General features: G+C 33.0%; 4 protein-coding genes and 1 pseudogene across 6 annotated transcripts; 3 read left to right on the top strand and 2 right to left on the bottom strand.

Moving 5' to 3' along the window:
* The first annotated feature begins 4,276 nt into the window (after positions 1 to 4,276).
* On the top strand, positions 4,277 to 5,080 carry LOC142524005 (uncharacterized). Its single transcript, XM_075627731.1, has one exon. The coding sequence runs from the start codon at positions 4,277 to 4,279 to the stop codon at positions 5,078 to 5,080; it is 804 nt and encodes a 267-aa protein (XP_075483846.1).
* Positions 5,081 to 11,500: 6,420 nt separating this feature from the next.
* LOC142524299 (inositol-pentakisphosphate 2-kinase-like) lies at positions 11,501 to 12,183 on the top strand (annotated as a pseudogene).
* A 2,863-nt stretch (positions 12,184 to 15,046) lies between these two features.
* LOC142524298 (AAA-ATPase At3g50940-like) lies at positions 15,047 to 20,954 on the top strand. Its single transcript, XM_075628222.1, has 3 exons — positions 15,047 to 16,189; positions 16,406 to 16,823; positions 20,756 to 20,954. Exons 1-2 carry the CDS (start codon positions 15,233 to 15,235, stop codon positions 16,778 to 16,780), a joined length of 1,332 nt encoding a protein of 443 aa, XP_075484337.1. The 5' UTR covers positions 15,047 to 15,232; the 3' UTR covers positions 16,781 to 16,823; positions 20,756 to 20,954.
* Positions 20,525 to 22,973, bottom strand: LOC142524300 (phosphatidylinositol/phosphatidylcholine transfer protein SFH3-like). Of its 2 annotated transcripts, none has more exons than XM_075628223.1 (7): positions 22,744 to 22,973; positions 22,051 to 22,147; positions 21,469 to 21,735; positions 21,294 to 21,371; positions 21,107 to 21,208; positions 20,970 to 21,019; positions 20,525 to 20,870 (listed from the first exon to the last, which is right to left on the bottom strand). In XM_075628223.1, exons 2-7 carry the CDS (start codon positions 22,120 to 22,122, stop codon positions 20,771 to 20,773), a joined length of 669 nt encoding a protein of 222 aa, XP_075484338.1. In that variant the 5' UTR covers positions 22,123 to 22,147; positions 22,744 to 22,973; the 3' UTR covers positions 20,525 to 20,770. The 2 variants fall into 2 exon arrangements, with proteins under 2 accessions (XP_075484338.1, XP_075484339.1); XM_075628224.1 differs by having other exon boundaries at positions 22,060 to 22,147.
* A 1,067-nt stretch (positions 22,974 to 24,040) lies between these two features.
* Positions 24,041 to 27,043, bottom strand: LOC142524770 (bifunctional nuclease 2-like). Of its 2 annotated transcripts, none has more exons than XM_075628861.1 (10): positions 26,776 to 27,043; positions 25,825 to 26,124; positions 25,399 to 25,569; positions 25,254 to 25,303; positions 25,101 to 25,157; positions 24,957 to 25,022; positions 24,799 to 24,873; positions 24,605 to 24,723; positions 24,378 to 24,469; positions 24,041 to 24,296 (listed from the first exon to the last, which is right to left on the bottom strand). In XM_075628861.1, exons 2-10 carry the CDS (start codon positions 26,114 to 26,116, stop codon positions 24,244 to 24,246), a joined length of 975 nt encoding a protein of 324 aa, XP_075484976.1. In that variant the 5' UTR covers positions 26,117 to 26,124; positions 26,776 to 27,043; the 3' UTR covers positions 24,041 to 24,243. The 2 variants fall into 2 exon arrangements, with proteins under 2 accessions (XP_075484976.1, XP_075484977.1); XM_075628862.1 differs by having other exon boundaries at positions 25,825 to 26,116.
* Positions 27,044 to 27,899: the final 856 nt, after the last annotated feature.

Genomic DNA, 27,899 nt, shown 5'->3' with positions numbered 1-27,899 from the left:
CTCTTTTTTCCCCTCCATTTTCCCTAAAGTAGAAAGCGCCATTATTGGATAACTAACTACATTATCGATAAAATAAAAGGAGAAAAATAAAATCTCAATACATATAACTTTTTCCCTCAGACAGAAAAGCTACATAAAATTTATAAAAATTGCAACACGTAATTATTTTGAATGTAAGCTTTAAAAAGAGCAAAGCTGGACGCGACGAGCGTGAGCGGTGTGGTGTTTCGAAAGTTGGCTAAGCCACACGAATTCACGGAATCATTAGCTTTTTTTAGGTTATACATAACTTTTATTACGACGAGGTTATGTGGCTTAGCCTTATTTTTATTTCCATCAATAAATAAATTATTATTGTTTATTTTTCAACGAGAAATCATGAGTTTTTCATGCAAATAATTGAAGACCCTGTCCTTGGCGTTCACGTAGGTTCAGGTTTAAAGTTATGGTACAAAAGCATGACAGTTTTCCCTTCTTTTACCTTTCGGCGAGAAAACGAAAAACCAGAGGGCTCATTAAAGTTGTATTTGTTCACAGTATTTTTTCATTGTTTTGCTATGTGAATATATATTCATTTTCAGTTATGTACAATTTAATTTTTAGTATTTTACGATGTGATAATATATGAAGTTCCGTGTTTACTTTAATCGAGATATCTTTAATGTTGTGGGAGATTAATATTTTGATGACACATAAATTTATATACTTTTTAAAAAAAACAATCATTAATTTATGTCTGTTACTGTAATAATTGACCCCTTATTGGTAGAGTAAACGTGTGTTTGAGCAGTTACTGTTTAGAATATTTAAGTTGTACTATTATCACCAACTATAAATTTTGATAAAATGACAAATGTTTGTTTATACATCATTGTTTTTAGTATTTGTTTCGCTGAAATAGATTATAAGATATCTATAAGTACAATCTGTGAACCTAACTTTACATTTTTTGTCAAATCAAGTTCTTAAAACATTTACATAAAAAATTCAGTGATGGGGCAGAGAAAATCAATGAGAGAGACAGAGAAGTTGAGGAATAAAATAATAAGGGAAAAGAGATTGAAGAATTATTTGGGGGTACTAACTAGATTAAATATTGAGATCATTTTGTACAAAATTTATACGTTTTTAAGACATGACTAACCGGCATTAATTACCTTATCTTATTAAACGAATTTATAAGATTTTAATAACTTAATTTTAAATAACACAAAATCATTTTACAAAAAAATAATAAATATACACATCACATCTTATATATAGGCCTATCAGTGATCTCAATTTTCCCCGCGGGAAAAATACAAACAAGGACGAGGATTTCCGATTTTTTCAGGATCGATAATTTTTTTAAATTTCCAAAATAGTTTGGGACAAATATAGGGATCTTATCATCATCTCCGAACCTGTCTCGAAAACGGATATAGGGTGGAGATAGATAAAGATAACCAACCCGACCTGACCCGACCCGACCGAATCGTTGCCATCCCTAAGCCTACGAGTATCATCAGATTTTTATCTAACTTTTTTTATTTTTTAAGTTGGGACAAGCATGCCTTTAGGTGTGCTTGTGAGGTTCACTGTATTAGAAAAGGACTCCAGAAAATGTCATGAATATGAAAATTTTGGTGAGATTAAGACACATTATAATAATTAGCGGACCTAATTATTTCACCGATTTTTACTGGAAACATCCACCGATAATGGGATTACTAAGGACAAAGCTCGGATTTAGGGCGTACGAAGTATGTATAGCAAGACATAAAAGGGCATACATATAGAAGTACATGCCCAATTATTGTCCATTTTATGGTGAAGTCAACACAATGTCATATCACTTAACTCATCCCGCTTCTTCTCGCTCATTTCTTGACCAACTTTTGTAGGTTAAAATAGAAGGTCTCTCTCTACCCCTTCTTGTTAGGGAGGAAACTTTATTTTCATAATCAGATCGTTTTTTTCTTAAAAATATTAATTCATCGACAAAGCGAAACGCTTAACTACGTGCGTTTGCTTCACCTTAGATTTCTTTGTTTGTGTAATGAGTAACTTTCGAACTAACACGATAGTCTGAGTAAATATATTTTTTCATCGAGAGTCTCAAACGCATATAAATATCACAAACAACTATCACCGATCTAAATGAAATTTGATTAGTATGTGATGATAATATTCCATAGACATTTCCTATTTATATTTTTAATTTTAATATTAATAATAATATAGTAAAAAAAAAGACTGAAATTTGAATCTTGGACGAGATGCATGCTACACATGATATTGTGCAGTTCCCGGTTATTCTTGAATGAGGAGCAGTTATTGTTCCACTACCTTCTTCGATGGTTCCATGTATGTTAGAAGATGCGTACATAATTTGATATTATATGTTTTGAGTTGAAAATTTTATGTTTTTCTGAATAAATATGCTATCAAATTTTTAAATTTTGGTAGATGTCACTCGTTGAACTAAATTTGTATTTAGATGGATAAATTTGAAATTTTGTATTTTGATTAGTATTTTTCTTGTTAAAAATGAAATAATATATGAAATTTTAAATTCATACCTTAATTATTTAGAAATTAATTACACAAAGTAGAATAAGAAGTAATTTTTTTTCATAGATGACACAAATAAGATATCTGTCTTACAAAATATGACATGTGAGACAGTCTCACATGATTTTTTGTCATTTGAAATCTATCGATCCAAATATAATCTAACTTCCATTAAATATAACCGTCAAAAATTGCTTCGGAATTAATTTTCGTTGGCAAAATAATCTCAAAATATATCACTATTTTTTTATACACACTTAATATAAGACAAATGGGATAAGATAATAACTTTGCTTCGCTGCTCGGCTGGTCAAATATAAATACTTTTACTACAAGATAATAACTGCAAAACATTTGAGATCTGGACAAAAATCAAGCTAAGAGTGACTTAAACTTTTGGTCCACAATCAGTCTGGAGAATATAATACAAATTAAGGAGATGGATCATGGCACCAACCAACACATATGGGTATCTTTGTCCATTTACCTTACGAGATAACATATGTTAAAATAATTATTTTTAAACAAAGAACTATTATGAGACGATCTCACGAACTAATTTTGTGATATGAATAATCTATTTGGGTCACCAATTAAAAAAATATAATTTTTTATTGTAAATATGTTAATCATTGACTCATATCACGAATAAAGGTCTGTTAAACCATCTCACAAAACTCCTAATATTTTTTTATTGTATGGCAAAAATAACTCATCCACATTACGCGTCAAGTTTTACCCGAATATAATTTTTATACCAATTCCGATTCGGTGATGTATCAATATTCCATTTTTTTTCCAACTAGTTTGTTACGTACTCTCATCCTATTTATTTTATTTAAATTTAATTAATTAGACAAATAAAATATACATGTCTAGCATATAGCCGTCAAATAATTAAATAATAATAATAATAAGAAAACCAAATATATCGACCTAAAATTAGGTTTAAGTTTTCCAAGCAATAGATTTATATAAGTATTTATCAAATCAATTAATGTTGTTGTTTGTCCACAGTACGTGAATTACAATTAATATATTATGCCACATGAATGCTATATTATATGCAGTATATTTTATATGTTTAAGTAATATTTTACTTGAGATATGAGATTCTAACATTTTCTATCATATCGCGTTTTGCTCAAATTTACGATGATCAGGGTATAAATTTAATTATGTTATTATTTTCTTTTAATTTATGATCAAATATTTTATCATATTATATGACAAATCAAATGATGTCTAAATATTGAATAGTATAATAAACATCGATCATACAAACACTTTCTTGAACGAGTCTGTTGCACAAAGTTTACCTAGTACGATTTACTTGACTAACACGTTTTGCAGATTATTGTGTTAGTCCAAAATTTACTCAATGTGTAACGAATAATAGCAAAAACGTTCGTTTTTATAAATAAATATATATTTATAAAATAAACATCAACTATACATATATAAATATATACATCCTGTAAATTATATACACATACGTACAATAACCTGAAAGTATCCCTCCTCTCATGGCATCTATAAAGATGTACTCGCATTGTGAATGAAGAGACCCACTCAAACCCAAAATCACCCTTTACCCAGTCTCCTCAAATTCCCTTTTTGTGTTCATGTATAGAATCTCTCTGTATTCTCAATCCACATGTCTTTCCATTTCCACTTCCCCTCGATCATTCTTTCCCTGTGAAGATCTAACCTACGTTGCTGGATGCTGGAGGATCGCCTGTTCGAGACTTTGAACATGGAATCAACGGTGTTTGATAATGTCAGGTTTGAGAAGGAGAAGGCGGTGGCCAGGTTCAATCAATTTCGCAGAATCGTGAAGCTGTGGCAGTTTTTCGAACTTTTGGTAGTTCTGGGGCTGGTTTCGTGGACCTCTGCGCGTGTTCCGGCGGTTATGAAAATTGCGGGCGGGTATTTTGTGGAGTTCTCCGCGTATGTGTTCAATCACCACGTTGTTTTCATAATCGGAAATTTCATTATCGTATCGCTGTTTCTGATTTTTCGGCGAAACGAAGAAGCGTTGGGTCAATCCGGAGGCGGCGATGGTTTGTACGATGATTACGTGAAACACAGCGTGGCTATTCATGAACGGGAGCCTCCTCCTCCTCCAGGAACTATGGTCCCAGCGGTTGATGAATTCGCCGCCCTTGGCGATGACGAGAAGCAGATTGTAGTTTGCTCCGAGGAAATCAAGGCGAATCCGCAACCCGACGAGGTGGCGACTGCGATCGAAGAGGCTACGAGACAACTACAGAGGTTCCAGAGGACGCAATCGGAGAAACTGAAGCGTGAGATCACAGTGAGGCCGAGGCTGGAGCTCCGAAGATCGGAAACGGAGAAATACCAGAGCAAGGAGAATTCCGAAACAGAGACTTTCGAATCGTCGGAGATCGACACTCTGAGTGGCGACGAGTTCCGGCGTACCGTCGAGGCTTTCATCGATAAACACTGGAGCAAAAAGAGCAACTCACCGAATAAATTCGAAACTGGGGGAATGATCACTTGGTAAAAACGACACAATAATTACTGTAATACAAGTGTAAGTTTTAGCGCCACTGAATATCAAGTACATTGCTGTAAATGTCTAATTACTGTTACTTGATATTACAATTCTACATTAATTTTACTTAATTTTATTACCACATTTAGCATTTCACTCGAATCAGAGGAAAGAAAACTACCCTCTATGCTTTTGGCGCCCATTACAACCTCTCTTCAGATACAAATACACACGATGTACAGAAATAGAGTAAATTTTCTGTAATATGAAGTTTGAATGAGGTATCAAATTGGAGAATTTATTATTTAACTCCAAAGAGGATGATTCCTATAGTGGACTTAAATTTTGAATATTAGTGGATAAGATATCACCCAAGATTAAAGACAATACAAGGTAGGAGTATGTTTCTGTTGAGACGATCTCACGAATCTTTATCTGTGAGACGGTCAACCATACTGATATTCACAATTAAAAGTAATAATCTTAGTATAAAAAGTAATATTTTTTCATGGATGACCTAAATAAGATATTCGTCTCACAAAACACGATCCGTGAGATCGTCTCACACAAATAAAAAGTCACTTTTGAAATCATGCGAGAAAAAATTTGAGTGATAAACTATCATTGGCTAATTATATATGTGTAAAGCAAAATGTTTTCTTGAAAGCCGCTGATACGGGATTTCTTGCGGGCCGTCAATTTAATCATTCAAACTTGAAACCATTGAGTTTGAAGTGCAAAGTGAAATTATAATGGGAACCATCTAAAGGAAACGCATGATGTTTATTAAACAAGTACGATAAAAATATGAATATATAGTCGCTACAAGAACTATTTTTTAGGCATAAAAAATGGTCGCGTTAATTTAATTGATTAAACATCTACCTGGTAGGCAAAAACTTGTATAAGACGGTCCCGCGAGTCGTATTTTGTGAGACATATCTCTTATTTGGGTCATCCATGAAAAATGTTACTTTTTATGCTAAGAGTATTACTTATTATTATGAATATCGGTAGGGTTGACCCGTCTCACAGATACAGATTCGTGAGACCGCCTCACAACAGACTTACTCTTTTATCTTTTGCAATATTGGGTGAAAAACTAATCCGTTTAATGCCATTTTTTGTCACCTTTAACTACGCACTAATTAAGCCATAATTACCTTGCCTAAAGGGTAACATAGTGGGCTATGCTGAAACATTCTTTTTTCTTTCTCCCTCCGTAAAAGTTGCTACAGTTCAAGCGATCTATGGAACCATGATTGATTCCTTAAATTGCCATCTAAATCTCCATAACTATCAACCTTTCACCCTCGTGTCAGCATACTATTAATATTTGAAATTCATAGGAGATGACTATTTTTTAAAAATAAAACACGCAAGTGACTCTATTGGGGATAATTTTCTCGTTTATATTTTTTATGTCGTAGTCTCTTTCCTTTGTCATATCGTTTCTTGCTCAACTGCATGTGTAACTTATAATGACATCTATACCGGGTCGTCCATGACCAACGGACATTATTGATTGTGTATTTATATTTTTGGTGGTGGTGTCAATTTTTTTTATAGTGCCACCATCTAATGTTTTTGTTGTAATAGCAATAATGATAATGAGTTGGTAACATCCAGGTTATCTTGATTGTTTTATGTTCGGGTTGGTTTCGTTCATAATATCCACATGAATAACATTTTTATCTACTCACCACATAACACATGTGTTCAGTAGATAAATTATGGTCACTCATTCAGTCATAATGTATGAACGAGTGATTATGATTCATTACTCGACACATATTTCATGTATTGAATAGATGAAAATACTGGTCATAATATCCCTTGGGGTTTAAATTGTCTCCATTCTTTTATTCCACATGAAATCAAATCGTACCTGAACTGGATTTTTTTATTATGTTTTTTGGCAAAACCAAAAAAAAAAAAAAATGAAACCCACACAATGTCATATGTTAAATCGTCATTTCTGAATACAATGATTATCACTCTTTCTTCTAAAGTTTTTCGAATAATATCCATATTATTATATCGCACAAATTTTCAAAATGTCCGGTATTCACGAATTCCCAAATAATTTCGACAGCCTAAAATTTGACAATGACTTGAACGTGTGAGTAGTTAAATTCTCGCTCTTTGTCAAAGTTTGCTTTTTGTTTCATGCATAAAATAATAATTCTAATAGTATTCAAAGCCACAAGGTAGTGATTTAACGTGAATCCTTAAGTTAACAAAATAGTTAAAACATTCTGCGACCATATATATATATATATATATATATATATATGATGCTGCGAAATTATCGTCTTTGCAGTGAACAACTCCTCTAATAATCGAATTCTCTGTAACAATAGTTTGAAGATAAGAAATTGATTATATTAAAGGGCACTAGAAATGTTTCCACTAATAAAATATCTTCTTCTCCGACGTTCAGATCCATGACGAGGAAGAAAAGCATTCGAGTCGGGCTAAAATGCGTTGTAGACAGTGCTTTTACTGCTTGCAGTACCCAAAGTCCTAACAGCCCAAAGTCCTAACAGCCGATTCTTGAAGGAGTCGGCTAAGACAAGGGATGATCTCTTCTATTTCTTTATACAATTTTCACAAAATTTTCAAGTTTTAGCCGCTATTTTGTTTTCACGCCCTTGTCATTTTCACGAAAATACAAAAATAGTCAAAACCAATTCAAACCAGAAGCATTTCTTTAATTTTCCGAACTGCTACCAAACCAAATTCTATATTGGATTATATTCAATTAAATGAGCTAGCGGTCCACCAAAATTACTAGTTATAATAATTAGGGACTGTCCAATCGTGTTTTATATATATATATATATATATATATATATATATTTATACGTTTTATCTGTACACCAACGAAGTGACATTAATATATTTGATATAATAAAACATATCGAATTAGTACATCCAATAGATGAGTGTCATCTCATTGATGAGCACAAAATAGATGTACGTCATATAAAAAAATCCGACATATATCCTAATTTATTAATTGTAAGTCAAGTTGATAAAATCTGGCCAAGGCATGAACTCGTACAACTTGTTAAAATAATTTGGGATGCCTAGACTCAAGTGGAGCTTGGATTGGAACGATTATGGATCACTTAGAATGAAGACATAACAGAGAATATTATCTTTAGTGATCTACTGAAAAAGAAAAAAAAAAAAGAAGAAGACTAATTTTATCTAAACATAAATAAATTTGCTACCTCAAAATAAATTTAAAAAAAATCATCTCTCCCATAACTATCACAATCCACTAAATCATATGTGACCCGCATATTTCAATAAAAAAATCTCATCATCTTGGCAGAATAATCGATTACACTTGCATAATACAACTATTTCATCGTGACATTTCCTTTTAGGGGTATGTTTTGCAAATCACCAATGACGCAGTGAGATGTTCGTGGGAACGTCTCGTGAAACGTCGTATCAGTTATCTCCTCATATATTGTTGCATTAAATATTTCAACTATGTTAACGATGACATCTTCTCAAATGTCAAATAAAAGAAAACGTGGAAAATGTTCTCGTGAATATCGTTGAAGCATTTAATTCAACAATGTGTGAGAGGATGATCGACGTGACGTTCCATGAGATGTTTCTGCACTCTCTGTATATTATATATATACACAAATGTATTGTTTTTCAAATCATTGGCTTAATGTCTACATTTTTACATTATGTATTAATTTTAAAAATCTCAAGTGTATTTAATTTGAGTTAGAAATCATGCACACAACATCATCTATTCCTTTTATTAAGAAGTATAAAACTTAGCTTATAATTATAGAAGTATGGCCTTACCTTCCTAAAATTAATCTCAAACAGCAGTTTCTTTAAATTTGTTGTGGAGCCTTACCACGCACTCGCCTAATCATTTTAGAGACGTGTATTTATATCCACATGCTAATTTTTTTTTTTAAAAAAAAACCAATAAAAAGATAATTTTTTTTCCATTTTACCTACTTTCTTACTAATCAGTAAAGGAATTTTTTTAAAATAATTTTTCAAAAAAAAAATAAAAATATTTAATGTTAGTTGGTGAAGCCAAAATTTGTGATTATCAGGATTACTTTGCGTGCTCGTAAACAGATTCAATTAATCATTTACTGGTATCTAAGCTAGCTCGTAAACGTGTCCAAGTAGCTGGTGGAGACAAAATTTTGTGGGTTTGCCCGACGTAGACATTCCAACGCTCAAGTCAGAAAATAATTTAAAGATATTATCTGAGAGCTAAAATATTTTAAGCATAAAATAATGAGAGTATTATGAATAATGAGAATTATCCCATATTTATAAATTTTTTTGGAGTGTATAACGGGTTTGGACTTTTATAAGTAATTTGAGCTTCAATAATGAATTAAATAATTAAATTAGATCATTACTCATCATTAGTGATATAGTGATATTGGAACAAATTAAATTAATCGTTATGCATGATCAGTTACAAATTCAAAGAATAATCTAAAAACTATAATTGTTATTGTTCTAGACTAGCATGATTATACGTTTAACTTCAATATAATTTGGTTTGCCGTAAATTAGGAGGAGGCTGCATAAGGATATTAGTTATTATTTGTAAATTTTATAAAAATACGGGACACTTACGAGAAACGTAAAAAATTGTGAAAAAATGAAAAATTTTGGAAGAGTCAACTTTAATAGGCGTTGTGTAGTCCCATCAGTGAATAAAACAATATTTTTTTTTGGAACCACATTTAATTTAAATAGCTCATTTTCAATGGGAGATTTCGAGACTTCTTTGATCTTTCAAACTTTTTGGATCTATATATCTTTAACAGCCTGTTATATATATATATATATATATATATATATACACACATATATAAAGAAATAATAATATTACAAAATATCTTACGTGTCTATGTATTTTCGAAACCTGATACATTACACACAACTTTTTTTTTTCTTTCAAATTTTAATTTGTATATATTTGTGAAATTAAAATATTCATCAATTAAATCTGTTAGGATGTGTTTAAATTGAGATATTATGATTTGTGAAATGCATTAAATTCAAGAGTAGGTCTCTTTTGAGACGGTCTCACGAATCTTTATCTGTGAGACGGGTCAACTCTACCGATATTCACAATAAAGAGTAATACTCCTAGCATAAAAAGTAATATTTTTTCATGGATGACCCAAATAAGAGATCTGTTTCACAAAATACGATCTGTGAGACCATCTCACACAAATTTTTATCTAAATTCAAATGACTAGATTGTATAGTTGATTTGAAATTTGAGCAAAAAATTTCAAATTATTTAATCTATTTTTTATTCAAAAAAATACAATGAATTTGAGATGTCAACTTAAAATCAGATATCTTAAAGTTTATTTTTTTAAAAAATAAAGATAAACCCCCCAAATCCTTATATCCAAATACAGCTTTATAGTTTTTCCTTCTTATACTTTGAAAATTTTCAAAGCGGCCTAACTTCAAATTCAAAGTTCAAACATGCTCCGAATTAGTTGCAAAACCTATTTACAACTATGAAAGCCACCTAAAAATTCGCCCCATAATATGGAATTCAAGAGTTAGGTATTTCACAAAAAATATTGTGAGACCGTATTATATATTAATTTTGTGAGACGAATCAACGACCTGACCTAAATCATGAAAATATTATTTTTTATGTCGTTTTTTTTTTTTGCATATCTAGATCAGGTTGATCGTCTCATAGATATAGATATGTGAGGACGTCCCATAAGATATTTACTCAATATATTTAATGTCAAAATAGTGAAGAGTCATGATTTTTCTATGGTGCATAGAATACCTTAAAATGATAATAATGAAAGTGATTGATAATTCAATTCGTTTAACTTTCAATTTGAAGCCGCCCCGTGAGGAATGAAAAAAACTTGTGTGAGACGGTCTCACATGTCGTATTTTGTGAGACATATCTCTTATTTGAGTCATCCATGAAAAAATATTATTTTTAATGCTAAGAGTATTACTTTTTATTGTGAATATCGGTAGGTTTGTCTTGTCTCACAGATAAAAATTCGTGAGATCGTCTCATAAAAAACCTACTCGTGAGGAATAAGCAACCAATGGGTCTATTGAACTATTTTTTCCCTTTTTCTCTCTTTTTGTGTCTGGCATGAATTAGGCCTGGACATTTTAAAACGGTTATCGGGTACCCGAAACATGTTTTTTTTTTTAAAAAAATAAAATCGAGTACACCCGAACCCGAAAATATAAATTTTGGAATCCCCCTACCTCCAAGTAGCTAAGACATGTGTGTTTTTAATAGTTTTACCATTGCATTGCTTCAACTGCATATTAGTTTTTGTTGGTTGATGATGGCCCTAGCCTATCATCTTAGATCTATACCTTTACTTGTACTAGTTTTCTTTCGGATTACTGATGAATTCTGTGTATGGATCTGTCCAGGTATCACAAATAAGCAAATATGACCCACTAGATTTATATTCAGGATCAAGGATAGAGTGCAAAAAGCAATTAAGTCCCTTATCCTTACACCTCAGATTAATTTTCGGGTTTTCCTTAATGGTGCAATTGTGCTTGGAGGCCTAGATATCGTTGACAGTAATGGTTGTACTACTGACCAATCATTTGAGGATGCCCTCAGACATGTCATTCTTGAGAAAAATGGGGCGCATACAAATTATTTTTTGGAACTTGTAGCGGAAGCAATTTTCAACTCTGGTTTGCTGAATAAATTGCTTGAAGTACAAAAGCTTGACGTTATTGACATTGAAGGAGCCATTCATGCATACTATGACATTATTTCTGAGCCTTGAGCAGTATGTCGAGGAAAAGGTGAAAAAATATTCTCAAGAAAGTATTCATCCCTGCATTCAATGCCAATGCATGAAAGCTTAAAAATCGTGAGAGATTACTTGGTATCTGCTACTGCCAATGACCTAAGTATGATGATTAGTTTTAGATCTAGAAGTAATATGGATCAGGGATCGTCATATGATGTGGTTTATCTGGATTCAACTGATCAAAGTTTTCATTACAAGGTAAAATCACTAATAGTAAGTACCTTCACTTTTGGCTATCTTCTCAAGAAATTAATCTAAAACATAATGAATATTTAATTTTATCCACAGTTTATATACTTGCAATTGATGAATTTCGCCGTATGACGTCATTTTTCAATAATATATCGATGACCTTGAAATCCTTCAAGCATCTTTCATTGACCTGGATATGAAACCATTGAAGAAAATGGAGTACTATTACGAGTTGGATCAACAAATAGTAAGTAATTATGTCAAGAAAGTAGAAAATGAGGAATAATTTGAAGATGGTGAATCATCAAATTCATATTGATATAATGCCAAAAAGATGTTCCAATCCCAAAGTGCTTCGTAGTAATTCATTTTCATTTCATTTTTTTATACTTAGTCTCTCCATTGCGTACTCGCAGATACCATTTTCTTGTGCAAACCTTAGATCTTTAGGTATTGCAAAAATTTTACTAAATGTAAAGGTGGAAAGAAATTTAGTCGGCTGGTTTTTCAAGTAATTCAAAATTATAGATCTCGAATCGAGGTAAAAGATATTCGAATATTTTTTCAAACCAAATTGAAACTGAAGTTATTTGTTGGATAGCTTGTGAGGTGTAGATATGCTAAAAATTACACTACATCCCGAGCATAAGCCCAAAATCTGTGTGTTTGTTTAATAGAGCTCGCTAATTAAGTTTTGACGAAACAAATCGAGCCCAAATTCAAACATTAATTGGAGCTTGATGTCATGCGCTAATTCTTAAACTTTGAGCCAATGCGATACTTAGATTTTCTTACCCAAGAAGTTAAGTGAGACTAGACACCACAAAAATACAAGAGAACAATGAAGCTTTTGAGAGAAAGCAACTTTATATAGCTTGAATGCTTTTACAACTTGGATGGTCATAGATAAAGTGGGGGAAGCCTATTTATACTACTCTTGTTAGGAATTAATGACTAAGTTGATTTGATATGTGGTGGAAATTATGTTTCCAAGAATATTCTACAAGATATTTACAAGTGAACATTCTAGAGAAAGATACATACTAGTGGTTTCTAGAGAATTACACTAAGTTCAAGTTTTCTAGAGAATTACACTAAGTTCAAGTGATCTCTAGAATGCTTGGAAGCCTCTTGGTGCTGCCTTTCTGTCACGGTCCTTGAGATTGAGCTCAGAAATTTTTTTTATGAGCTTCAAGTCAGATAACAAGTTTGAACTCAAGCCGAATATGAAAATTGGCTAGCATTTAACTGGATTTGGTTTGTTTGGACCTTTCATAATTGGCGCTGTTGATGCCGCAGCAACCTCATCTTCATGATTTATGGTTAAAATTCAAAAAAGGAATCGGGTCTTAGTTGTAAGCTTGTACATTTTTCTTTATATCATGACTTCGTTTCTGCTCCATGTCTTTTTGATTTATCGAGTTAATTTGTTAGTAACTAGTTCACTTGCATGTGCATGCCTTGAAGTACCCAATTTCCCGCGATCGCGTGGTGCTTATTGATTCATGATACCTTTTAGATGCTGAAAACTCATCCTCCTCTCACTCTTGTAGTTAAGGCTAAGTTCAAAAGTATCAGATTATTGCTGCTTGTCTCATTTTGAGTTCCTGTTATTCAATGGCTTTCGAAGTTGATATGAAATGAACTAAAGTATATGGTTTGAATAATAATAATAATAATAATAATAATAATAATTGTTGTCACAGAATTAATTTCGGACCCAATACCCGAGTTGGATACTTGTGCTCTCCTTTTATACTCAATTTTATGTTAGGAGATGGCCATTTTATGACGTCTCCGCAGAAATATAAGATACGGTCTTCAGAAGAACACGTCATCTTTTTTACACATAGAAAGAGAGCGACTGCTGGAACTCTTGGATTGGCCAAATTTTGGATCAACTATGTGAAAAATAGCATATTGGGACTGCGCCTATCCTCTTTTTTCTGCATAGAAAGAGAGCCACTGCTGGAACTCTTGGATTGGTGTCCTGTCAAATTTTGGATCAACTATGTGAAAAATGGCTTATTGGGACTGCGCCTATCCACTGTATGTTGTTTATGTACGTTCTCTCTGTATCTTCTAAATCTCGAGACATTGTAAATGTTTGTTGTATCCTGTGTTTCTATTACCCTGAAGGCTGAAATGTAACTTATCTCACCCCATTAGGACTTTGTGCGTTGCTGTCTTTCATTGGTCTCTTAGAGATGAGATCTCTGTTTGATGACATTAATAAAAAATCTGAAACCTGATTTTGAATCTATATCCTTTTCTAAAAACCTTTTTTGTTTTTGGAAGAATTTAATTGAACTTTTTTGGTTGAAAATGTGAAAATTGAAGAGATAGAAAGTCTTCAGAAACTATAAACTTTCGTATTTGTTTAAATATAATTCTGTTTTTTTTTTTCTGATTGTAAAAATTAAAATTTGATGTGATGTAAATAACATACAAGATTTTGATGATTATACTAAAACTATGGACGATTATTTGAATGCAAGTGATATCTCGAATAATTTTTTTTTTTTTTTAAAAAGTAGGCCATGTTTAGAAATTTTTAACGAATTCTAGGTCGAGCTTTTGAATTGAGTTTTCAAGCAAACCCGTCCAGTAGTCAGTATCATGACATGATACGAAATCAGCTTCCATTTTTGTTTCTAATCGATAAAGGTAGAGAAATTTTAGACATTTACATAAACAAACACGAACTTTTTTACTCGTAATTTATAGTCTCTCGGTTGTTTGTATTTTCCAGGATCATTTGCTTTTTCTTGCATTTTAAGGGTTTTTTTCCCTTGAAATAACATAATATAATTATGAAATCATGGAAGTAGTGTAAGGTCGGAGAGTGTGTGGAAATAATTTGAATATGCTATATATTACTAAAAAATATCTAGTCGTCGGATCAAGATCAAGTCCGCAGTTGGGCTTGGATCCAGCAGGTAGAAATTCGGGCCAAGACCAAACCTTGGATATCTAACAAAACCATCATCCACGAAGCCGCCATTCCATAAAATTCTAGTACAATCTAGGTGCCTTAAATCCCAAGAAACTGCGGTCAAACTTAAATCACACAGGGTGCCGCCAGAAGACAAACCACCCGAAAAGATCAGAGAGGATGCATTTCTCATACGAATCTCTGCCACCTCCGAACAAGATTCTGACAGCAGCGGCATCTGTAGCTGCCTCCATAATTCTCCTAAAATCCATTGTCAATGATCTTGTTCCTCCTCAGTTTCACACATATCTCACTTCCTCCATCAAAAAACTCTCAACCAAACTCACTGTTGTCATAGAAGAATTCGAGGGCCTTACTTCAAATCAAATGTTTGAGGCAGCTAATGTGTATTTGGGCACCAAAATATCCCCCTCCACACACAGAGTCAAGGTGAATAAGCCCCTGAAACAGGAGGAGTTATCCGTAACAGTCGATAATAACCAAGAAATCATTGATTTCCATGATGGGGTTAAGTTACAGTGGATCTTGCTGTCATCTTCCATCAAACGGGCAACTCAAGGGAACAAAAATGGCAATCAGAAAACCGAGCTACGATACTTTGAATTGAGTTTTCACAAGAAATTTAAAGATACTGTGTTGAAAGTTTACTTGCCATACATATTGAGGAAAGCAAAGGAGATCAAGGAAGAAATAAAGACGGTTAGGCTGCATACCGTTGATTACAATGGCACAGATTATTGGAGCTCGGTTGTCTTGAACCATCCTGCAACATTTGATACAATGGCGATAGATTTTGATGTGAAGAAGGAGATGATTGAGGATCTGAATAGATTTGTAAAGGGGAAGGATTATTATAGGAGAGTTGGGAAGGCTTGGAAAAGAGGGTACTTGTTTTATGGTCCACCGGGGACAGGAAAATCGAGTTTGGTGGCAGCCATGGCTAATTATCTCAAGTTTGATGTCTATGATTTGGATTTGAGAGAAGTACAGTGCAATTCAGATTTGAGAAGACTGTTGATTGGCACGGCAAATCGGTCTATACTTGTAATAGAGGACATTGATTGCAATGTGGGAATGCACAACAGAGAGACTGATAGCCCTGCAGCTGAGGACAAGGTATGTAAACACACAAGAAATACAAAGGGAAGACTTGTCAACTAAAATTAACAAGAAAATTTCAAGCATAACTTCATAAATACAAGTTCAACCCTTTCTCCAATTAATTTTATATTTGGCTTCCTATAAATCAGATTACTAGTTCTGTTCCAGAATATTGGGATCACCAAGAATGCGTTTAGACATTAACAAAATGAATTATCTTTATGTTGCCAGATAACATTGTCGGGAATACTTAACTTCATTGATGGCTTGTGGTCGAGCTGTGGAGATGAGAGAATCATAGTCTTCACAACAAATCACAAGGATCGGTTAGACTCAGCCCTGTTGAGACCGGGTCGCATGGACGTGCACTTGGAGATGTCCTACTGCACATTCAATGGTTTCAAGATACTTTCAGCCAATTATCTGAGGATAGAGGAACACGGACAATTCGTTGTGATTGAGGAGCTTTTGACAAAAGTGAAGGTGACACCAGCTGAAGTTGCAGGAGAGCTCATGAAGAGTGAGGATGCAGATACTGCTCTATTATGTTGTATCAAACTCCTTTTGGACAAAGAAAAGATTCAAAGCAAAACTCAATACAGTTGATATCTATTAAAGGAGAGCAGTCGTCACATACTCTTCTTACAAGGTGAGGATGCAGATTACACCCTATTGAATACTGAGCACATAGATTATCCAATTTTATTTATTTCTTGGTTAATTACTTTAATATCTTAATTCCATATCATCGAAAATGCCTTAGTCATGACAAATCAACAAACCAGTTGGGAAAATCTATCAATGACTAAAATCTAGTCCGAATTCACCGTGTGCAAAAGGGGGAAGTGTTGATGTTGAAATATTTCATAAAAACAAACCTGTAGAACCTAACACAACTTGATATGATTGCAAATATGCACTTAAGACTATCCCCCTTCCTTGAAGTTCAGATGGATGGAAGTGGAACCTCTTCAGGCATGGAACTTAAATCGTGCGAGTCACCGAAAATCAAACAATTCAATAACAAAAACAGTAACTCATAATGCCGAAAAAATGACAAATATCTATGTTGAGCAGCATATACCTTCACGTACACAATTGAGATATTCGGCACAGACTGTTTATATTGACATTTTCATTTCTAACCTCTGTTGAGGTTCGTAAGTTCTTAGTTCAAAGTCAGCAGTAAAAAGTGAATCAACTCCTTTTTAGTTGTGAATTGATGGTCAGCATATGTTTGCAATATAAGTATAAACCTCATCTTTTTCCGATGTTGAAGTAATAAAGCTTGCTTTTATTTGTGCACAATATATTAGTGATGTCAGGAGGTTTGTTCTGGTTGGCCACAAATAAATTTGGGCCCTTAATGTTTCTAGGAATTCTTTTTCTGTTTGAAGATGAATTTTGCCTATTCCTTTTTCATCTTTGATCTCACAATTTTTTCTTCAAGAAACTCCTTGTAGCCTTTTTCCAACAATTGAGTAACACTCAAAAGATTTTGACTAAAATTAGGAATATATAAAACATTATAAATTAACTTCAAACCTGAGTGCCCTTCAATTTCTACCATTACTTTGCTTTTCAAGTCAGTGTATTGTTTATTTCCAATACTAACTTTAGAAATGAAACTCTCGTTAATCTCTCTTAAGACACCTCGATCATAAGTCATATGCTTTGTACAACTACTATCTATAAGCCAACTTTTTGTTCAATTATTGGTGGCAAGACATGATGCCACAAACAACTCATCTTCTTGATGTTGATTTTCAACAACTTTTGCTTGTTGTTGTTGAGTCTTGCATATTCCCTCTGCATGTCCTAACTGGTCACACTTGTGACATCTTGCTTCTAGACTCCACCAATACTTATTTTGTGGATGATTGGTTTTTTTCAGTAGGGATGGTGTGGAAAGTCTTGAGTTTTGCCATATTTTTTCTTGTTCTTGCCATCGAAGTTGTTTTGTGATTTGGCTCAAAACACATCCTTCGTAAACGATTCTTGCCTCATGAGTCTCCTTTGTTCTTGTGACCGTATAGCATTCAACAATTCTGCCAAAGTAATATTTGAAATATCTTTTGAGTTTTTCAATGAGAAAATTGTGGCTTCAAATTTTTCATGAATTGTGACCAAGAGCTTTTGAACTAATCTAGAGTCAGAAAAATCCGTACAGAGAATTCTGATTTTGTTGGCAATACTGAGAAGTTTGTCATAATATTCTTTCATCGTTTCTGATTCTTTCATCGTTTGCATCTCAAATTCGCGATTCAAATTCAGCACTTGCATCCCTATGATCCTTTCGCTTCTTTCATGTTCTTTCTTAAAAAAATCCCAGATTTTCTTGGTTGTTTTTAATGTCACGATTCTGGTAAAACAGAAGATGAGACTCTTGTAAACAAGATGACTTTTGCTTTTGATTTTTTTTTTTGCTTATTATTCTTTTGATTTTTTATTTGTGCAACCGTTGGATTGTGAGACAAATTTGGAATGTATTATTCTTGTTTAAGAGCTTCTCACAAATCCATAGCATCCATATGCACTTCCATTTTAACCCCCCACACTTGATAATTTGTTCCATCAAACAATGGCGGTGTAACTATCATGAAAGAATTTTCTAAATCTCACAGATCTCTCAAGATCGTGACCTTTTATACCATTTTGTTGGATATTCGGCAAGTCTAACAAATATAATAAAAATATTATGAATCATAATGTAGATGAAACAAAATCAGTTTCTTGAGTCATCCAAATTAACAAAAGATACACAATAATCCAATTTAGGTGATTTGTAACATAAAATACAGAGCTAGGTGTAAGAGCATAAGGCATTTGGTACATTCATGCATAGAACCGAACAATTCACAAATTCCTCATCGCATTCACTATCTGTCTGTCTCCTACGAGGAAAACATTTCTACAGGAAAACCAAAGGTTGGTTCTAATAGCAATTTTAAAGCCAATTTTACTCCATAGTACACATGTACGGGAGTCGAGGGGGAATACTTCCCAATGTTTCCTCATCATCATGGCATTCTTCTTTCCAGGATGTGGCTTAGTTGTTGTGATCTCTTGAAAATAAATTTGAGGTCACCAGGCAATCTCCACCAGACCTTACCACCATGGTTTTTTCGAGATCACTAAATCTTCATACATAACCCATATCACCAACGGAAGCCAGACACCAAAAAAGGCAAAGTATATCCGAAATTGAACTCACAAGTCTCAGCCATAATACACAGTTATGGATGATACATAAATGCATCATTTGGCAAGAATTTCTTAAGTCAACAAATAATTTGATTAAGGTACTGAAAATATGGCGAACACTCCAAAAACACAAGGACAGAACACTCCAAAAACACAAGGACAGACTGTCGGATCTCACATTCTGTACCCATAAATTATAAGTGATAGATAATGGAATGTCATTGTGGAGCAGAAATCATGAAGCTGACCATCATTTGGTAGCAATGCTTTTCCTTTCCATCCTCGTTTTGCGATAATATTAATCAGGTCAGGTTATTTGAGAAGGTCCCCTTCCCAACCCGACTCTTTGCAACGATAATTCCAAGCATAAGGTCACAACCCAAGCCGATAGTTTGTTAGGCCATAAAAACAAAACAAGAACTAAAAAGTAAGCTTGTGTAGAACATATACAGCACAATTGCATACAGTGAGCTTTTAATCGAGTAGTAAATAATTTTTAAATATATGTAATGTTCGGGGTTGTAAGTTGTAACGAAAAATGTGTTATCAGCTTTAAATTAAACAAAAATAAAAATAATCATGAGATCAAGAGAATATCCCAGTTTTAGAACGAATTGACAAATAAAAAATATAAGATATTAAAGTCTTAGATTGATGAGGCAGGACCATTCATGTTGGAACTTCATTTGGTTTATTTAATTTTTTTCCTGACCCCCAATTCATTTGGTATTCAATTGGCTTAGTTGGGACTTCTATTCGATCAGGCATTTCGTGTTTAAATTGTGTTTCATTGATGCATGATGCTGATGATAAATGTAGACTAATATTAATTTAATTTTTTTATTAAAAAAATACAAATATAAATAAAACAGGTCATACACATCTGAAATTGTGGTAGATATAGTTGGATGAAATAAATGTTAATTTGGGCGAGCATCAAAAGCTGGACATAAAATTTCAAGAAATGCCACAATCCATCAGAAAGTGTGAATGTCACCACATTGATTTTCGTTCACAATTAGCATGAAAGGATAAAGCAGTCAGCTAACGAAATAAATTTTACCCCTTTAATACACTAAATAACAAAGCATCAAAACTAAAATACAGTAAGCATTGATGCATCATCAACCTCCACACCAAGAGATCTACTGAGAAACAATTCAGTTTAATGTACCAAGTTGAATCAGTTTTGCGACCATACAGTATGCTATGGGAATCTTTGATAACATAAATATGTACACATAGTTACAACTTCGAGTTAATTCAAATGGTGCATAATTTTTCAATTTTCTACTAACAGAATCTGGTCAAATGTACCAATGAAGTGTCATTTCTACCTTAAATTCGAGTTTGCTAAGGTACCGTTTATTTCTTCAGGTTTCAAGCTCCTGACTAAGCAATGGATATGTCTTTCCATGGTCCTTTGTCTGACCTGAGGCAGCCTCCTTCAAGCTTACAGTTACAGCTCCCACCAAGAAAATTCGGAAGCTCACTGAGCACCAATGATTTCATTAGAATAGCAGCAAGGTCATGAGAAGATTGAACGAGTTGGAGTAAATAAATTAAGCAGAATGCCATAAACTCATCTCACCTTTTGTGAATCATTTCAAGCAATTTGGTTTGATACTTGTTGCCAATGACCTAAGAATTTGGATAATATCGTATTAAGTCTATTAATTTATTGACTCGTGGAAAATGCACGTTTTTTGTACAAGTATTTTCATATACCTGAATCTTGGATTCTGTTTCAGGATCGAGAAAGCATTTTATAGCACTCCAAAGTAATTTAAAGCCAGGACCAGCATTTATGATAAGCATTTGAGAAATGGTCTGCATATATCAGGCAGCGATGATAAGCTTTATCATGGAATATAACTAAGATCGAAACACATGTATCAGAAAAAGTGAGCATTACTTCCGGATAATTGTCACTATTAATATTGCGGAGCTGCATAAGGACATTTTGCACAGGTCTTGTAAAACTCTTCAAGCTCTGAACAGCAAAACAAACAGTACCGAGCCAAATTATCATAAATTTTTCAAAATGATAGGAAGTGCAAAGCACAACTGGTAGGAAGAGAAGTACTTACCACGCCTTCAACATCAAGAATCACCAAATTTCTGTTAACGTGTCTGTTTGCAGCGATAGAGCAAGCAGGAAACCTGATCCTATGAGTTTTCTCGTAATCCTCGACTTGGTATTTGACATATCGATCTAAAGTGGTGACTTGCATTAATCTTTTGAAATCAAGCTTTCCCAATCTTTCAATGTAGATTGGTCTTCCTTCCTTGTCTATGCCGTGATAGCCCTGAGGGTAATATTTTTGTACTTCATTCAATTCCTTAAAGTCAAAGTCCTGGAGATGAAACATTAAGTTCAAGAATTACAAAGCATTTCAAAAAGGCAGAGAACACATTGAGAAATTAACAGTTTTTGACATGAGCAATGAAATATTTCGACAAGATTCTAAAAATAAAACAAATGCTGTGTTCATATGACCAATCTTTATATCTTTTAAAAAATAAGTAATTATAAAATCAAATAATCATCGAGGACGAATTATCTGTATCCTCGTCGTGAAACCTTAATACAAAAGCAAAATTTGGATGGATGGCATATAAAAAACAATGTATCAGGATGTGACAACCGTGAAGAGCAGAGCCGAAGTCACCTTCATTACCGTGTTAACACCAAAACTTTTCCTCCAATTAAACATCTCTGTCAACGAGCTCTGTTCCTCCATCGATACTCTATCCGATGTTCACAATCTGATAAGCACGAAGCATTAATAATATCAATTTCGATGTTGATGAAACCATACAGAAAGTCCCCGATACCAAGGATGATAATCAAAAAGTTCTTAGATGCCATGTTGAGTTGGATAGAGACAGCATAAAAACAGGTAGTAGAGGCCGCACTCCAATAACTTCACTTTCAAAACAAGTTTGATGAATATTATATGGAAACGTAAAGAGCCATTAATTCCAGAAAATTAATCAGCGCAACTTATAATCAGACAAAAAAAATTAAATTTTGAATTATAACACCGAGTCATTCGTGTAAGCAACCTCCGAATTACTTGAAAGTACAAAACAGCCCAAATTTGTCGAACACAAATCGAAACTGCTGATGAACACAAAGCTGATTACATACACACGAATTCGAAACGGAATCTCAAAAATTTCAATCTTGAACAGCGAAACTCCATCACAACGCAAAATAACAGGAATTCGAAAAAATATATACAGCAAAACACACACACTCACACAAAATTGATATATCAAATACAAAATCATCATCAAACAAAAGCAGTAACACAGTCATCGGAGTAAAAAAATAAACAAAGAAATCAAAAGTAGGATACCGAGTAATAGGAGGAACCGTAAGATGCAGCGAATCGTGTAGAACTCTGTTTTTTGTACTTGGATGGAATGGAGATGGCAGCGCTTCAAAAAGGTTGACGAGGCGTACACGTAGCAGAATCCTTGTGGGCCGCTCTTTTGGCGGGAATATACCGCGGAATATGAATTCCGTTCATTTGTTTGCGATTGTACGTTACCGTCCGTCAAATGGATGCGTGTTCAATTTTTATCAACTCTGTCATTCAAAAAATTTATAGAATTAATTAAATCAAATAATCATTAATAAAATATTAATACTTGCAAATTAGTAACAAACTATGATTTAGCCACGAAGTATATGATTTGGATTGGAATTCTCGATGATTAGTAGTTTTTATTTGTAGAATTATAATGAAAACATATTTTTGTTTCAGACATTTAAGAATTATATATAATGAGAAAATTTTACCTAAAATTCATCAAGATAATAATATTTATACTGTAAGGCATAGTTTGGTACACATGATAGGATAAACATGTGATATATAATATAAGGATAAGTTAAAGATAAATAAGATGTAGGATATTATATTTAATGTTTGGTATGATTTTAATGAGAGTGATTAAATTTATATATTAGATTGTAATGACAAAATTAACCTTAACGTAATAAATTTTATACTTTCAAAGTTGTTGCTTGAGTTCATATTTTTTGCATGATTTATTTATTTTTACCTAATTTTATATATTATATAATATGATAAATTAAGCCCTTGATTTTGTGAGTCAAGTCAAATATCAATTTTTAAGGTTAATCGAGTGATATTAATAATTTTATTGATATTTATAAAAATTATTTATATAATTATCTCGAATTAATTTATATAATTATCATATTATATAATATATAAAAATAAATAAAAATATTTATTTGATTTTAATTTCTAACTACTAACATAGATTTATAAAAATCATTTATAAATTGAGGACAATTAAATCATTTGTAGTGTGTTTTATCATTAAATTAAAATTATCACACCTAATAGAAGAGATATTTTATCCATGATATTATCGTGGACTTTTTAAAAAGATACCAAAATGAGATAAAGATGATTATTTATCAATCCCTCCCTTATCCCATGTACCAAACTATGACTAAATCGATTTAGAAATTTATATAATCTTTTATTTCAAAACTCTATAATTTTTTAAAAAAAAAACACAAGGTCACCCTGGATAGTCCTCCCTTTTATTATTAACCACAAGTTTACACGTCCGATAGATGAGAGACTTGACTAGAACCAAACAGAGCCATCGAAATGATCATAAACATCCAGGAAATTCAACAATAAATGAAATATTCAATCGTTTAAATACAACTCTGCATTATATTACATAGCACAGATACTCGTTATTATCCATATAACACACACACATATATACATGTAACTGAGAATGGCTTGACAAAGTGATTGTTATGTACACTTCGTATCCGTCCTCTCTTTGTTTGAACAACTCTGGTTCTATGGCCAATTCTTCTTCGTTCGAAGTTGACTCAGCTTATCCCTCCACGAAGCTGCCCAAAATATGATGTTACAAATTGTTGCAAGCCGCAAACTTTTTTCAGCAAATTAAAACTGAATGTAAGATGAAGTACCTGCATCCCGGTAACGTTCCTCAACCACAGCAACCATCATATTCCGTACTAGATCAAACTCCTTTGTGTCAATACATGGCTGCCCAGTAGGTCTACGTCAAGAAAAGCTTAGTTATTACCGTTTGGAACCGATGCAATCGATTCAAATTCGAGTTCTTCCAGAAAAAGACGATAGTTCTTAAACCATGCTTGCCAGTTCCAAGTTCCTTTAGGATATCATTTCGTACCTGTCAAGTTCGGTGAACAATCTGCCATCAGACACAGAACTCCTAACAGACACCTTCGGTGTCTCCATAACCCTCACGCCATCGTTGTAAGCCAAGAATTTGTTCACTTGTATTGGCACCTGTAGTAATAAATAGTAGGCTAGATGAGTTGGCCCATTTAATGTTTAAATGAATGTAGATTTTAGTATTATTACCTTGAATCTCACAGCAATATTGATTGCATCTGAGGGTCGGAGATCAAATCTGACACTCTCAGCTTCATCATCCAACTTCAATCAGAATAAAATAATTAATCCACGGATAAACTACCAAGGGTAAGAAGAAGAAAAATACCCATAATTCAGTCACTTACCTTTGAAAGATGCAGCTCAGCAAAATATGCCTCGTGTACCCTCTTGGTGATACGTACGAGCTTCACCTGAAAAAGAAGAAGATAATTCAGGTGCTGAAATGCTCATAAAAATGAAAATAACAATAGCTTGTATTGTCAACTCACTGTATAGCCCATCTTCTCAATCATGTCTTTCACCACTTGATACATGGTGGGCCGAGCCTGAAAATTTTATTGAAAATTTAGCATCTTACTGAAACCCGAAAATATCTGTTGAATTTAGATACCAAAACAAGAAAGAGCAGGGACTCTTACTACCATTTGAACATTGCGTACAGCTGCCATTAGTAGCACACTTGGCATTTCCACTGTAATGAACGCCACAAGAATCAAGAATAACGAGAAAATAAGAACTTAAAACAAATTTGCGGTCAGGAAAAAATTGGTCATTTTAATATCTTACAAACTATTATAGGGAGTAGGAGGCCAGTCCCATCTTCCATCTTCAAAACTATTGCAGGATGTGGAGCATAATCCGGCAAACGACTTCCCTGAGGATTATTATGGACACATCTCAGATGCCCACCATCTCTCATCTTTATCATGAAACCATCCGAGCCACTTTTCACCTCAACTATTACAAGCAATAAACGGATGTTAGATTTATAAATACCAATTTCCACAATCATATTAAAATCCACCTACAAGTATAGGAGCTCGCAAGATATACACTAAAAGAACAATTCTCCCATCTTGAAGCCTTCATACAGACAGTATTTTTCCCGAAGACATGCCAATTATAATAAGATAAAAGATGGAAAAAACCAAAATTTTCTAATTTCAACAAGGTTTAGGCATGCGATTATGTGCAATAATTAACTCCACATACCAGCTTCAATCACACTAGAATTAACATAATCAGCATCATTCTCATTGGAATTTCCAGCCATGCTACCATTATCATTTGAGGATGAACTGAAACTACACCGAATAGACACGCCTTTCCTAAAATTCTGTCGAAAACCTGTGTCTGTCTTGCCACTTTGGAACCCTTTAAGAACCCATAGCCCACCTTTAAAGACTTTATCTTTCAGCAAATGTGAATTGACAGGTGCTGAGTAGACTCCAGTCTGTTTCGATCCGACTACGGGGCAAACAACAGGGCCTTGAAGCGAAGCCATCTAGAATCCTTTCAAATAATCAGAACAATATACAGAGTAAATATCAAATTTTTACAAGCCTAAAATGTTAATATGGAACAAATGAACAGAGACTTGAATATAACAAATAAGTTTGTCATATCTGAATGATAGTTAAAATCTGCCGGCGGATAACCGTGATACAACATACAGTCAGATACTCAAATATTCAGTCCAAGGTTCAGTAATTCCGAAACTTGTTTCAGTGAAAATTTCAAGAGAGAGCTCAACGTTGACTGGATAGGGGGAATTCAATTTCGTCATAAATTTCTTATCCTATTATCTTCAAATTAAGCTATGATTTATTAACCATAATACATAACAGGGAATGAATCGGTAGCAATCTTAAATTTCTGACACAACAGAAATAAAGCCGGGGCCGATTGAAGCACACTCAAAGCTTCGCAAGTCAAAACACATATTTAACTGAATCATCGTTCGATTTCACAAGTTAAAAAAATCTCGTAGTTTCTCTTCTCTATTTCTCAAGGTTAATCATCCTTCATTTCATTTTTTAACATACAAAAACAGCCCATGGAAGAATCATCCAAGATTTTAGATATACCAAGAACCACCACCAAAAAAAAAAGAAACTTTCTTTCTCTATGCATATAATGATACACACACACACACACACACACCTTGAAAATAAAAATGCTCTTCAAGTCTCAGCAATCACCAGAAACCCACCAAAATCCGCAGCTTAATTCCTACAAACCTAGAAACTGTGAGAATTCCATGGATTCAGGAACAAGAAAAAAATTGATCTGGGGTCAAAAAATAATAAGAGAGAGAGAAAAAATAAGGAAGAGGAAAAGAAAACTGCGGAGAGGAATGGACAGTTGATAGTAGAGATGATAATGTAAAGAAAAATTGGCGAGTGTGAGAAATCGATCGGAAATAATTTTTCTTAAAAGAGACCGATGGGTAGAGGTATTATATAAGCAAGTACAGCTAAAAATAATTTTTAAAAAAAATTATAAAATAACGTTATAAATATAATATATTAACAATTTCTTAAAATTACCAAAAAAATTATTGTCATTTTATGTTATAGATCTTTATTATGAATTTCAAAAATAATATCTTCATAATATAGGGACATATTTCTTTGCTTTATTTAGAATTAATCCCAATATTTTTAATAATTATATTTAAATTTTAAATTGATTTATTCTCTTATGTTTATTGTTTTATATTTCATATACAATAAAATCAAATGACATGTTTTCTTTGTTTGTATCACAATTATTTTAATAACTTGTAAAAAAAATTATTTTGTTTATTGACTAAGTTAATAAAATATAAATGAATTTTTAATCAAATAATTATGAATCATTAATTCATTCTATAAATAACAGAATTGTCAGTTTATCGATAATTAATATCCTTTTAATTAAAATTTGTACAATTCCAGAGATATTATTACTTCATAGATATCATTTTCACGCAATCATTAAATTAATGACCCTCACGTTTCAAGTAATGTTGTGTTAATTAAAATGAATAAAATTGATCGAGCCATTTAAAGAAAATGAAAGTTTTTATTCTGTTCATGAAAAAATTAAAGCAATTATTGTCTTGCCATCGTTAGATATTTCATGTGGGGGACCGTTCTTGGAGAGAAGAAAACAATTTGTATGTATGGGGCTTTCATTTTATTTGTATTATTATTATTATTATTATTTAATACAAAATAAATTAACGGACCAACGCAATAAAATACAAATATTTTAGTCAAACAAATCACGCACTGAACAACCCT

The sequence above is a fragment of the Primulina tabacum genome, chromosome 14 (genome assembly GCF_025594145.1).
Source record: "Primulina tabacum isolate GXHZ01 chromosome 14, ASM2559414v2, whole genome shotgun sequence".
Classification (NCBI taxonomy): Eukaryota; Viridiplantae; Streptophyta; class Magnoliopsida; order Lamiales; family Gesneriaceae; genus Primulina; species Primulina tabacum.
This window is presented reverse-complemented; position numbering and strand designations above follow the sequence as displayed.